Here is a 14,094-nt window from a genome sequence, read left to right as displayed (position 1 = left end):
TTTGAGGAGGGAAAAAGGTGGTACTTTATCCATACAAAGGCATCAGGCAACAAATCCTGTACTTTATCAAACAAGCCAATCCTGACTCCTTTCCAAAAGCACATGATGTCAGGGCAGTAGCCACCTCAATTAATTACTTCCAACATATGAATTTTGCTGATTTAAAGAAGTATACCGGATGGAAATCGCCGACAGTGTTCAAACGTCACTACCTTAAGTCCTTGGAAGCTCTGAAATTCCCAGCAGTAGCAGCGGGTAACATAGTTTTCCCCTGACTCTAGCTAGATTATAGTAGAAGATTCAGTCCTCCTTTCTACCTGCCTCACCCAACAGTTCGTCTATTCCTGCCTTGTTCATTAACATTTACCTTGTGTCTTAGCTGCTTTATGATTGTATAAGTGCCCCTTTTGTCTGGTTAGGGACACTCATATCTGATTACCATACTGATCTCATAGATGTTATCCCCTTATTTTTATGCTAGGGGATACATCATAATGCAATGGTTACGGGTTTTGTATATTAAGTCATATACATTCCTAAGATATTTTTATTTTCTCATTGATCAATTATGTAAATTTATACTAATTGCTATTTCTATTTTTGATACATGTTGTTACACAGATTTATTGTGATAGGTAATCATTGTACCTATTTGTATATATGTAAATTAACCTTATATTATTAACATAATTAGATTTAAGGGTAATTTAAGCATAATTCTGATTTTCTTTTGCTTTACTGTGTACTTGTATCTTTTTAGCAAATTAATATTCATTCTTTATTTTGTATCTTTCATTGAGACCTATTTTGTGTTATTATATTTTATTTTACTTTGTTTACAATCTTGTGCTATTTCTCTGGTACGATTTCGCGCAAGCGACACGAGCTGAGCCCAGAAAAAGGATTTTGACGTAAGGAAAAATCTATTTCTGGGCGATTGGCTCGTGTCGCCAGCGAAATACCCCCCTACCCATCCCTTCGCTCAAGATTGTCTGCTCTAACTTCAGGATGGCCACTAGAGGCGCAGCAGTCGCAAGCATGGGATGGTGTAGTAGTAGTACGAGCTGCTCCCTCTGTGGGACGGCTCCCCTCTTGGAGGGTTTTGTAGTGGGAGATTTCTATTGGCATTTGGCTCGTGGTAGTGGTCTCACTCGCCTAGTGTTCATACCGACACCCTCCTAGAGGGTGAGCGAGTCAGTCATACTGACCTTTTTCTTTATTTTATTTATTCTCTGGTATGTGTTAGTACATTTACCCTAGAAATAATAGATTAAAGGATATTTCGCTGGCGACACGAGCCAATCGCCCAGAAATAGATTTTTCCTTACGTCAAAATCCTTTTTTTGGGCACTGATAAGCAACAAGTAAATTTTCATATATTTTATGTTTGTATGTGACTGATTGAAATCACAGATATTATTTGTACATGTTAACCATTTGATTTATGTAAATTGAGTATCATAATGGTTTCACGGTGCATGTTACTTTTGTTTGTAATTCATCTCTGCACCTCTCACCAACCCAACGTCTCCGTCCACAGGTTATAGATTTAGGGGTGATTTTCCACCCTGGATCCTACCTCAGGGATTTTTGGAACATAATGGACTCCGTGGTTGTCATATGTGCTGCTGTTTCCTTTTGTTTTGATATGATGTGAGTAGATGTGCACAGTTTTATTCTTTGTCTTACTAATTTAGTTTTTCTTTTAATTTTCAAGTCCATGGTTTTCTCATGTGTTAATTTTAGGTGAAATTGTATAACATGTGAACTGTTTTTGTCAGAATTACTAAAAATGTAACCTGGGGGAAGTGTGGTACGGAGATGGTCCTATTTGGACCCACGAAAAGATATATTAGTGTCGGCCTGAGTCATGCATTCAACAGTTACATTGATATTGAATCGCATCCTGATGGATTACAGTATACAGAATTGGAATACTTCCCATTGGGTAGCTTTAGACGTGAGTGCAAAATTCTGCAGCAGAAAGTATTTGTCTGTATGACAAGCTGTGCCCAACGTTGTGTTATGTGGGTTGTGCATCTAGCATTATTCCTTGGGCCAGTGTTACCTTATAATTAAACCTTTTAATACCCACTATTCAGTGTTGTATTTGTGTGGCAGTCAATGTTTTAGTAAGTTACTACATTTTTTGTTTTAATTTGATGTTAAAAGTAATGAGGCATGTTTTCTTGACATCATTTGAAGATTCAGATAGATGCTGATTAAAGGAAAATGAAAGATGAACAAGAAACTTCAAATGATGTCTGGAAATGATGGCCTATAGCGCACCCTTTGCTGTACTGTATTATATGGTTGAATGCTGTCTCTCCCATCTCCTTGGTATTGAAATATGTGGAAGGATAGATACCCCTTTAGTTTAAGATATTTTTTTGTCATATCCTTTGTAGAGCATATAAAGGAAATTTGTCCACTTTTTTTATAAATAGTTTTCTTTTCAATTCAACTTACATTACCCATGGCAATAAAATACAGAATTTTGAAGCTCTCAGTAATAACCTAGCATATGTTGAGTATTCAACATGGAATATATGTACAGAAAAGATTCCACTTTCACAACTCACTGATTTCAGTTGCATGTGTCAAACAGTCACCAAATAAGAAATATCGAAATGATGCTTAGCATCAGCTATTTTCACCCACTGCATTTTACCATTGATAAATGTAATCATATGTAAATGATTTTGTTCATTATAGTGTCACAGTTTTATTGTTATGTCTCACCATGTTAGCTGTCTCTACAGGATCTAGTGTTACTTTTAAGCTTTATCTCTAACACTTTAGAGATTTTTTTGCATTGTTCCATTTTTCCGTGGTAGTGCACTTTTTAACTATACTCGCTTTTTCAGCAATGGAGAAGAGTGCCTCATGCTTTTCATTAACGCTTATCTTAATATTGCATAATTATTGGTATCCTTTTTGCAGGAGCATACAAACTGTTACTAATATATAATTTGGAACTTCATTGTGCTTGAGGATTGGTGAATGATTAAGCTCACTTCACTACATTTGTCAATCCTCCTAACTTTCAGGTTGTTGATTTAGGAGTGATGTTACACCCAGGATCTTATTTTAGAGACCTATGGAATGTCTTAGATGCGCTCGTGGTTTTATGCGCTCTGATAGCCTTTGCCTTTTTGTAAGTATGGAGGTTACCATGTTTCTCTGTAAAACCACAACACTGTATTCACGTCATTATGGAGGTATTGTTTGTTATAGACATAGTTATAACCCTAAGTGTTGTGTTATCAGTGGCTGCATAGTTTGAATTTAGTTTAATCTTGAAGAGTTTGTGTAGTCAGAGATGACTACAAATATTTTTCTGTAAGGGAAAAGTTCAGCATTTCGTTTCAGTAACTTTGTTGATACCATATGCACATGAACATGTCACAGAAAATTCGTTTGATCTCTTTGACAATGACTTCACTGGAAGTTTTCCCACATGCACAGTTTTTTCGAGAAGAATTAAGAGCACTCCAAGCCATTTTATAGTAGTATCCATTACACGCTGAAGATATAGTTTCCTTTAAAACTGTCCCCATAAGAGGTAGACTATTTAGGTGACTGGCAAATGAAATGAAACAGAATTAAGTGAATTAAATTAAACCATTAGCATCCATTTTGTCACATTCATCCAGTACATTTCAGTTAACTTCCATTTCAATATTATCATGTTTTTAGGTTCATCATCGTCTTCCAACCTGTGTAGATTAAAGTTAATCATGTCAGCAGATGACGTTTAATTCTCATATATAATTACATCATTGGACGCTGAGATATTTGTGTCATTGTATGAGCAGACATTTTATTCTCATGTCTATGCCTAGTCTTGGAAAGTACAGCAAAAGTCCAAAAGCTTGGCACCAGACTTTGGAAAAGCTGATTATTTAGCAGATTTGTGAAGTGCTATCATGCAAAAAATATACTGATTATTTGGAACAAAATTTTGCATGTTTAGACAGTATCATAATAATATTTCAGATATCATCAAAAAGAAAAAATACTTTTTGAGTACGTAATATTGATTGTGATTGCAATGATACATGCTGAATTCAGTGTACTGCTATTAAGATCTAGATTGGTATAATTATAGAAATAGTTTAGGAAGTGATTGAGAGTTGACCTACATGGTTGGAATTACAACCTTAATATGAATATACACTGGTTGTAATAGTAATTGCTATGGCAGTGATATTTACTGATATAAATCTAATACGGTTGACCAGTAAAACATGTTAAGATCTGGGAGTGTAGGTGAACTGGTTGTAATATACATTTCTATATGCTTTAGACTTTTATTTTGATATGGATACACTTTGGTTATGAAAACAGCAATGCCAGTGTAATTTATTGATAAGAATGTGGATAAGAATATAGATGACCAATAAAACATACTAGGAACTCAGAGGATGACCCGAGTATATTTGGAATTTTTGGTAATTGTGAATATGTTCGGTTTCAGAAGTTCCAAATGATCTGACTTCTGTTGTAGTTGTAATTGAGATTTTGGTTTAGTTTTTCCATTTGTATAGATAATTGTCATAATTGAACTGGCTGGAAAGTCATTTCCCAGAAAATGGGAGATGAAAGTTGTTTTATGAAGTACATAATGCCTTATTCATTTTCATTTTACAGAAATAATCCAGTGATAAATGTCTTGGTAATTAAACATTGTTTTAGGTTCCTCACTTTCCTTCGGAAAGACCAGAAGTGACTAAATCTCTTCAGTTTTCTTACAGTGGCTAGGATGCATACTTTACAGCTTAATGTGGAATGGGATTAACTGGTTCTTTTATCTGATGATCCATGAACTCATAGCTTTTACAAAGATAAGTCTTGAGATTTGTTCCATGGATGCATGTGGAATATTTTAAGCCTTTTACTAACATTACTAAATGGAAATCAGGGAATTATAATTATACTGTTTCCAAACATAATACTCATTCACCTGAATACAGTGGACCCCCTGTATTCGCGGGGGATGTGTACCAGGCCCCCCACAAATAGCTAGAATCCGCAGATACTTATAACTATAAAAACACTTAAAACTGCCAATTTTATTAGTTCAAGCTCAAGAAAAACCCACTAAGAATGCTCATACGTATCTGTTTATTTTAATAGTATTATCACAAAAAGTGCATTTAGTCATGAAACTAATATGAAAATTCAATAATTTGTGGATATCACTCATAGAAAAATACCACGAATACAGGAATTTTCCGTGAATAATGGCTATATAAGGCCCATAGAGAAAAATGCAAATACGTGAGTCTGCGAATAGCAGGGGTTGACTGTAAATTATCAAAATTTGCTACATTTTTCATGGAGGAATTTTTGAATGATACACCTAACTCTGTCATGATAAAGGGTTGGTTATGTTTCTGTCAGCAGTGGCCCCTTCTAATGAGTTTCATTTACTGCAGTTCATACAACCCCAAATGTCTTTCCGCTAGATAATTGATTTGTTATATATATTTAGCTATACGTATTTATTTACATAGTTATATTTATTTAGTGGCTATATTTTAAAATCTTATTATAAAAAAGACTGTATGGCTATCAGAAATGTGAATAAATTTATCCTAGCATATCCCATTCCATATTTTTCTTTTTTTTTGGCCTAGTTTATGCCATAGGTTTTGCAGTATTATCTTTCAACTGGAGAATGAAGAAGTCATGGAGTCATGGTGATAACTTTTTTAATTTGCCATCAAGATTGCAAAAGGGCTGAGGTAAAATAATAGTGTGACTAGACCAATTACACTAATAGTCTTTATTTTCAGAAATGCCTGCAGAAGTCACTGTGGAATGTCGTTTCATTGTTTTTCATATGCCATTATTTTCATTATTTAGTGTTTATCTTTTAGGCTGTAAGGATACTTTATTTGTTTTTAAATAGCTCCAGCATAACTATTCCCATTTTTGTAGAAGTTTGTTGTTTCTATCATATATCAGTATCAAGCTGATGGGAGAAGAATTACATATGAAATTTAAATATTCCGTGTGAAACCTTTCTGAAGATTGATCGTGTTAGATAAGTTTCCCACTTGTTCCATAGTATGGAATTACACATCAATCTTAAAGGATTTCTGTATCTATTGCATTTATCATTATAATGCTTGGGTGCATCTGGAAGTGGAGAGATTAGTAGAAGTGCTGACAGTGATACAGACTAATGTATACGTTCATATCAGTGTTTGTCACAAAATTATTCTTGAGACTTTAAAAGGATTATTAATGATAAAACATTAGTAACATTATTGTGTAATGGCGCTTCTGAAATTTTCCTTTCATTTGTATATTAGACCTTTTTTCACTGTATGCATTTCTATGAGATCTTCTCACTTAGCGTTGAAATATTGAATGTCACCCTGGCTTGACCTTTTGTGCATGGATAATGTTCTAAAGACATTAGTTATTAAATGTTTGAATGGTATATGGAAAACCCTTTCTTGAGTGATTATATGACTGTCAAGCTATAAGCAGTCTTGTTCTTTGAATTTTAAGAGGATCAGCATAAGAGAAAGAATATTAGTTAGTATTCTATTCAGTGGATTGAATTTGAGCTGTATTAACTACTTTCAGCCAGAAACTTTGAAAAGTATACGTTCGTTTTGCAAATAAGTAAAATGAGCTGAAAATTATTACTTTATAAAGAAATATGGTCCAAATTATTGTTCAGAAGTGGATATTGACCATCAACTAAAAGAATATCCACCAAGGAAAGAATATATGAAATATACTTGCTATGATACAGGATCATTAGAATTAAATTTTCAGTGTTTTCAAAGTTGTATTATAAAGTACTCATAATTACCAGTGTATATTCTATTTTGTTAGCACTAGAGTGTTAACAGCTCAGTAGGTATAGCGGATTTCTCCCGCTGCCTTGATCAGGCAGCGTTTATTTTAAAAATGTGACAGATCTAATGCACCATACCTCAAGAGCCTTCCAGTATTGAGTAGATAAAATCTGTTTTTGTATGTCTCATCTAAATGGCATCAATCTGAGCAGTGTTAAACTTGAAGGTGTATGGGGGTGTAATGCTTCGTATTCCTATTTAGATGTTTTTCAGTCAGTAGGGAAGTCATATTAGAATTTTATTATTACCCTTATAGATTTTTCCAAGATGTATATAGTTTTGTTGTCTCAAAATATAAACCTTTGGTAGTATTTTAATTTAGGATGACCCCAGTATTAAGGAAATGTCGTTAATTCATAAGTGTGTGGTTTTTATTTATGTACAAGTATTATCTATCTTGTAAGGTTTTCTTGACCCTTGTTTTGTTTATTGTTATAAAATAAGAAGTAAGTTAGGAGGTCCTAAGTTCTTCATTGCCTGATTTTGTATTTTCAGCAATGTCCAAATTTTTACATTACTGTAGATGATATATTCCTTATGTAGATTTTAATTCCCAAATTTTTTCTTTCTTTTATATTTGAAATTGACTAATCATGTTCTTGAATATTCTTGCAGTATAGTTTTCTGCTTTGCTATATTTGTTAGGTTTTATTTTTTAGGGTTTTCTCTGAGGGTTTATTTGCTCATAACTTCTTTCCCTCTGCAGACCTTCCCTACAACTGAAGTAAGTGAGGCATCCATGGATATGACCATTAGTGAGAGGATTTATCTATTATCATATTATTTACCATGATCCCTGGTGTATGCATTTTGCACTTGATACAAATTACCATGATTTATTTCAATATCCTTGCAACTTACCATTTTACTCATCAGCTTCTCTGCTCATTGCTATGCCAATATTTAAAGGAGCATGACAAGGTATAATATGAGAGGTTTGGGTTATAAAAACTTGCATAATACTGTACTGACAGTAGAAAGTTGAAATATAAGAATCAACAGGAAAAATTATTCCTAATTGACCAAACCTCTCCTGGACAAGGTTTATTCTAACTGGTAAAACAACTCCAAAGATGAGACAAAAATAAGGGTTATATAGTTGCATGCTTTAGATGATAATACTAAAGAATAATGATGACTGATGATCTAAAATGATTAAAGGCCCCATTTAGGGTGCCTAGGTATCCATGGGCACTCCTGGGGACCTTAATTAGATTTTTAGAGCCCCTTATCATAGGGACTGTAGAATGCTGCCTTGTGCTGCTGAGATGCATGTTCTTCTTGGTTTTACCATTTATTTATACTGTACAGTGATGCAAAGACAACGAAACACACAAATATATCTGTTTTGGGCAGCCTGAGTACAAATAACAAGTACATTACTTTAGGTGATTTGCAACTATATACGACACAACAGTATGTATTTCTTCCTAGGCAGTTATACTGTATACAGAATAGGATGAAATTTATTTTAGGACTCAAGGTAAAGAAGTATGCATTTTACACTGAACTATAAGTTGACAGGAATTGTTCACTCTTCACTCTTTTACTCTTTTGAAAGATAGAAAAGTATGTGTGCACAAGTGTGTATGTGTGCATGACAGTGAGCATGTGTGTACACATAAGCATGAGCACGTGTGGAGGATTTTTTATGCCGGTTATTATACTTTAGCATTTGTGAATCTTCATCGCTAAGAGAACTTCATCTCTTAGCACAGCTTTTGATAATGCTTTCCTTTAATGTATAGTTCTCTTATTTGTCGTGATTCATGTTTTCTTTCCTTTCCATCGCATTTTGATGTTATTGAAGCGTTGTTCCTCCCGACAGTTTTATACCCCTCCCAATCCATGAAACTGAAAAGAATGGATTTGAAGGGGAAAATGCCAAATACTTTCCAATATTACTATTGTCTTGGCTTCTGGTGTTATTGTTTTGTCAGAAAATAATGTTATATTAAGTATGAATGTCTGTATATGCTTGCAAAACCAAGACTAATGATTGCAATACAACAAGTGTTGTATCCCAAATTCTGAACGTTTCATGGAATGAAAACACTTTTTTAAAAAAAATCGAAGTACTAAGAACTATGAAAGTAGCAATAAAGTCCCATTCATAATACTAATGATTATACATTCTTTATGTGAATGAAAGCTTCTACTTGTGCTTTTTGTCAAGTACCAAACGCATAATATGTCAATATAATTCTCCCTCTTTCAGTAACATGATTTCACATGCAAATAAGAGTAGTCGAGAAAATTCTAGGTAACTGAAGGTCAAATTTCCACAAGTCTGTGTGTGAGCTCTCACATTCAGGCTGTGTGGTGACATCACTTGATAATAGTGCAAGGACCAGATGACATCAAATATACTTAGTTGGTACATGGCATTCTGGATCTTTGAAGAAAAAGGCCAGAAACGATGCTAGATGTTATTTTAGTGGGTTTCATTTGAGGGTTTTCTTCATGTGTGATCATATATGGCACTTGGTTAAGGCAAAGAGAGGACACCCCTCATTAAGTCACCTATAAATATAATAACCCTTCACACTTCCAGTATCTCTGTCAGTAGTCGTATCACTGGGTCAAGTCATCTTTTTCAGTTAATGTTTTCTAACTGTTGTGTTACTATTAAACTTTATGAACAATTTAGATGAATACACGTTATGTAAATTTGATATTGCATTATTAGGGATATTGATTGGTTCACTCTCGATCTGCAGTAGTGTTCATCATTGCCACCAGTGGGCAGTGTGCTGAGCTACTTTTAGTTAACTGGAAATATTTATTGGACTTTTTTTACATCAGTTTTATACCACTCTGCCTGTGGTATTAGTAGCTATGCAACAGTGTTGCTAGCTGACACAACCATCAGGGCAACTGGGCTTCAACGCTGCCCTTATATGTACAGTATCAGGTTACCTACACTAGATTAATGTGGTAATTTTTGCCATATGCAACATTTGCTTATTCCGATATTGCCGTGGCTGTTGTGACACGTTGTAAAGTAGTTCCTCATTTGTGACAACAGAATATTTATGTAAAGAAGATACTCCTTTCCAGTCAGATTTGATATGCTTTTCCCATGTTGAGATAAGTTGTGAAAATCCTTTGGGGACTTCATATAATTATATCGTTTTCATCCTCGTTGATGATTAGTAAACCTTTCTGTGTGGCACCCTACTACATTTTTACTAGTGCCGAATTCCTTTTGGAAAAAACTTTAATAAAGTGTCTTGATAATATATTTGAATTATATTTGAAATATATATTTGAATATATTACTGATGTATTGCCAATATATTTGAAATATATTGGTAATATATGTGAATTATTTTATGTTAGCAAATTATATTAATTTGTACTTTAGATCACATATATTTTTCCCTATTCCAAATTGCAAACTATTCTAGTTTGAAATTTTATTGAATGCGTAAATGCTGTGTGATGCTTATTGTTACATCATGAAAAAGTGCCATCTATTTGCTTTGCATTATTGAAGCTGGTATAGGTTATTCATAATTTTGAGATGTCAATTATACATCATGCTGTGTCTTGGATAATGCTATCATTCACATGGAAATTTATTTTACTTGATATATCAGGATTTTATCTTATTTCTTTATTATACAAAATTAAAGTACATATTTTCATTTAGTAAGTTATCTCTTATTAGTAGTTACCTATTTTCAAGGAATTTTAGCTTTTATAAGTAAAACATGCTGTTCATTTTCGCTGATTGATATATGTGTGCCTAAAGTGTCTAACATGGTGGCTTAGGCATTATGAGTCATAGTTTTTCATGCTTTAAATGACCACTTCCATCTCATGTTAGAAGCAATGAAGGGCTTATTATTGAAGTTCAGTATTCTTTTGTTATATCCAAGGAAAGCCATGAAACTTACTTAGTATCTAAAAACATAAGCGTATTTTGATAAAATGGGTGATGGTGGACACTGTCTCTACTTCAAAGATGTTCCCACCCACTGCCACTCTTTTGTCACGAAGGATTATTTCCACCTCAAAGATGTTCACACCTACTGCCACTTCCTTTGCCACAAAAATTAGATCCTTAGGGAGTTCAATCAGCATTGGCTCCATAGCCTTATTCCCTCCGCAAGTCAGAGTTGGCTTGTGTGTGGGAATGCGATGAATTTCTAAGAGAAGGCCCTGCACAATCTGAGGATCATGCCTGGCTCCCCAGAATAAACTCTAACTGAGCTAACAAGGGATGCTCTGTTATTGGCACTTCCCTGCCCCATGGGTATGTGAATTCTTATAGCATTAAGTCTGAATTCAGACCCTTCGTTTTGTGGCCTTAGAAGTATCAGTCTCTATTAGGAAAGATATTGCATGTGCCAGTGGTAGAGGGTGAAAGAATGCTGAAATCAGTTGAGGTAGAATCATCTTGCATTGAATTTATCACAGCAGAAAAAGCACCATCAAGATCCTTTTCGAGATGGGTATAGCTTCTATTTTCTCCCAAGAATGATTAAATTTTCAGTCCTCAAACATGTTAGTCAAGTTTACCTTTATTCCAACACATTCTTACCTTGTTGATCAGTACTGTCAGAATACATTTTGACTTGAATCCAGGTACTCACTATTCTTTCAAAATAGTGTATTCCAAAGTAGACTAAAAACAAAAGTACAAAGGAAAATGTTTAGGCCTTGAGGTACAGTTATTGTTGTCATTGTGGTTGTATTAATTGTTATTGCAGCAGTCCTTTTAATAATAGAGTTTGGCCATGGAACAGTAACAGTCTTCATATTAGAAGGAAAATTGCAGATGGTTTCTGATTCATTTCCCTCAGTTAAAAGGGAAGAAGACGTTATCTTCAGTAATGACATAAATGGTGTAGTTGTGATTGTTTGTGTGGTATCTGGTGTATTAGCAGTAGCAGCTGTTAAGGTCGAAATCTTTCAAAGATTCAGACAAGGTTCCATGCAATAAATCCCAGTCTTTTGCATTTCCACATGCCCTTTTCCTCTAGTGTAGCACCAGGTGTTGATACACTCGTTTCCGTAAGTATTTAGGCTTGAAATTTTTAGCCCCATGCCTTTCAACACTGGTTGCGTCCTTTGCTGTCATCTAAATGCCAGGAACCTCATTCACTGCTTAGGTTAACAGAGGTGCATTAAGATTTTTATAGAGGATATCCTTCTACCAAACTTTGTGCAGGAATCAAATCTATGTTCCATCCTCTCTTCAAACAGAATAATGCTACAGTTCACACCATTAAGTCTTTATATTATATATATGATATATATCATATATTTATGTTTGTATGTGCGTGTGTGTACTTTAATTAACAATTACAGACTAAACATAAAAGTTATTCTCTTTGATATCCAGTATCTCATACCACATGACATTTTGGTTTTTGTTTTACTTAATTGTTTAAGTAATTTTGCATTGTATGATAAATTCATAGTACCTTAACCATGATTCAAACCTTTGGTAGCAAAGTGTATAAAACAGTAAACAGTTACCTTAAACTACCACAACTTTAAAGTTGTAATGAGTTTGGACAGCTTACCAGCTCTCACAACAGAGACTGGAAATAATTATCTTGCCAAAGTTAGCTGGAACATATTTGGGCTACAAATCTCTGAAGCTTTTTGAACGAATAATCCTAAAGCAATTGTGTTACTGATACTAATTCAGAGTCTTCCTATACAACATGTTAAAATAGTCATATAGATATATATACCACCGTACTTTAGTCTAAAGTAGAGGTAGAATTTTTTCATTTTACCAACTTATTTTTAGCCTTTTGTGGATTTCCTTTCTTTGATCCATTTCTTGAATGCTCATCAGTATCTCCACAGGTAATGTTGACCATTTTATCAGTTCTGCTTTATTCACTATTTACAGTTTAAGACTTGATTTTAGTTATTAACTTATGTCTTTGCTTCAGTTTCTTGCAGTGCTTCAGTTTTTATAAATTGAAAGATGAGATACATTATATTTTATAGTATTTTGTTCATTTGTAATTACTGGTATGTTATTTTAGTGGCCTAGGGGTTTGTTATTCAATTGGTAGCCAGCTGGATGCTTTATTCTCTACATTTTGCTATAGTTTTCGACTATTTAGCTAAATTTCCTTTTTCGTTTGCTTGTGGCACCGTCGTCATATTTTGTGTGTCTTGTATTATATTAATCATTATTCACATTTAGAAATCTTTGCTTGGTTTTAGTTTGTGTACATTTACGAATGTTTATATAAGATGTTAGTAAATATGAATTTTTAAGGGCTGTGCTTAGATTTTATAATAATAGATTTCATCAGGTCGAGACAATCATTATGTTTACCCCTGTCACGTGATTGAAGGGGAATTAACTTATTAAAAAGATTTACTTTTGATTTTTATCACAGGTATTAACAAATTTACTTTTGACGTTTACCACAGTTCGTACTACTTCTACTATTTCGTGTTACAATCAGCTATTCTTTCCTTTCTGTTTCGAAATGCAGCAGTCTCTGCTGGGAAGTTGGGATGCTTTCCAGCATCTTCAGTTATTGGAAAAATGATGATGGGTTCCAAGTTGTCGCATTCTTTCCACCCTTTGACCATATGTTTACATGGCTTTCAAGTCAAATACAGTTGATTATCTTCTAAATTTCTTGTAATATCAAATGATCAGTCTATAAAGGCTATCCTTGAGGAATGCTCCGAAGATAACATTAAAAACATTGGAAAATACAGTTACATTCCAAGTGACTGCAGCCACCTTCTAAATTTCCCTAGAAAATCAAATAAAAAAATTCTAATTTCATCATAACTTGTGCCCAATCCAGCCATATTCAACAAGTCTATTCTCCCTACCCATTGGCAAGACGTCAGGCAGCACCCACTTTTTCGTTTGTTGTCATCCTCCCTTCCAATGGAGTGTAGTATTGCTTGAATTTTTCACCATCCAGATTTATCAGCTCGATTAGCAATGAGAGATGGGGATTACTGTTGAGTGCAGATGAGCAGCAGAGAAGGGAGTGAATGATGAAGGATGGCCTGTAGGAAGACGTTTAAAAATGCTAAAGTACATCACTTCCTCTCTTCCAACTTCTTGCTGTATAGCTGAAGGGCCAAATGAATTGTTACACTGCTTTATCACTTGTAGGTGTTAGGATCATTCTTAACAAAGTTGATGGCATCCTAAAGATAGCACTTCTTGATATTCTACCTCTTCAACCAAGAGCAGGCTTTAATATCC

General features: G+C 34.2%; 1 protein-coding gene across 12 annotated transcripts in view; it reads left to right on the top strand.

Moving 5' to 3' along the window:
- LOC135216890 (voltage-dependent calcium channel type A subunit alpha-1-like) overlaps window positions 1-14,094 on the top strand; it is a 638,668-nt gene that overhangs the window by 494,445 nt on the left and 130,129 nt on the right. For all 12 annotated transcript variants that reach the window (XM_064252425.1, XM_064252417.1, XM_064252414.1 and 9 more), the window contains one exon: window positions 1,541-1,653. In XM_064252425.1, coding sequence (XP_064108495.1) covers window positions 1,541-1,653 — 113 coding nt within the window. The remainder of the gene's footprint in view (window positions 1-1,540; window positions 1,654-14,094) is intronic.

Source organism: Macrobrachium nipponense, chromosome 6 (assembly GCF_015104395.2).
Source record: "Macrobrachium nipponense isolate FS-2020 chromosome 6, ASM1510439v2, whole genome shotgun sequence".
NCBI lineage: Eukaryota > Metazoa > Arthropoda > Malacostraca > Decapoda > Palaemonidae > Macrobrachium > Macrobrachium nipponense.
Note: the sequence above shows the minus strand (reverse complement) of the source record. Positions and strands in the feature narration are given on the sequence as shown.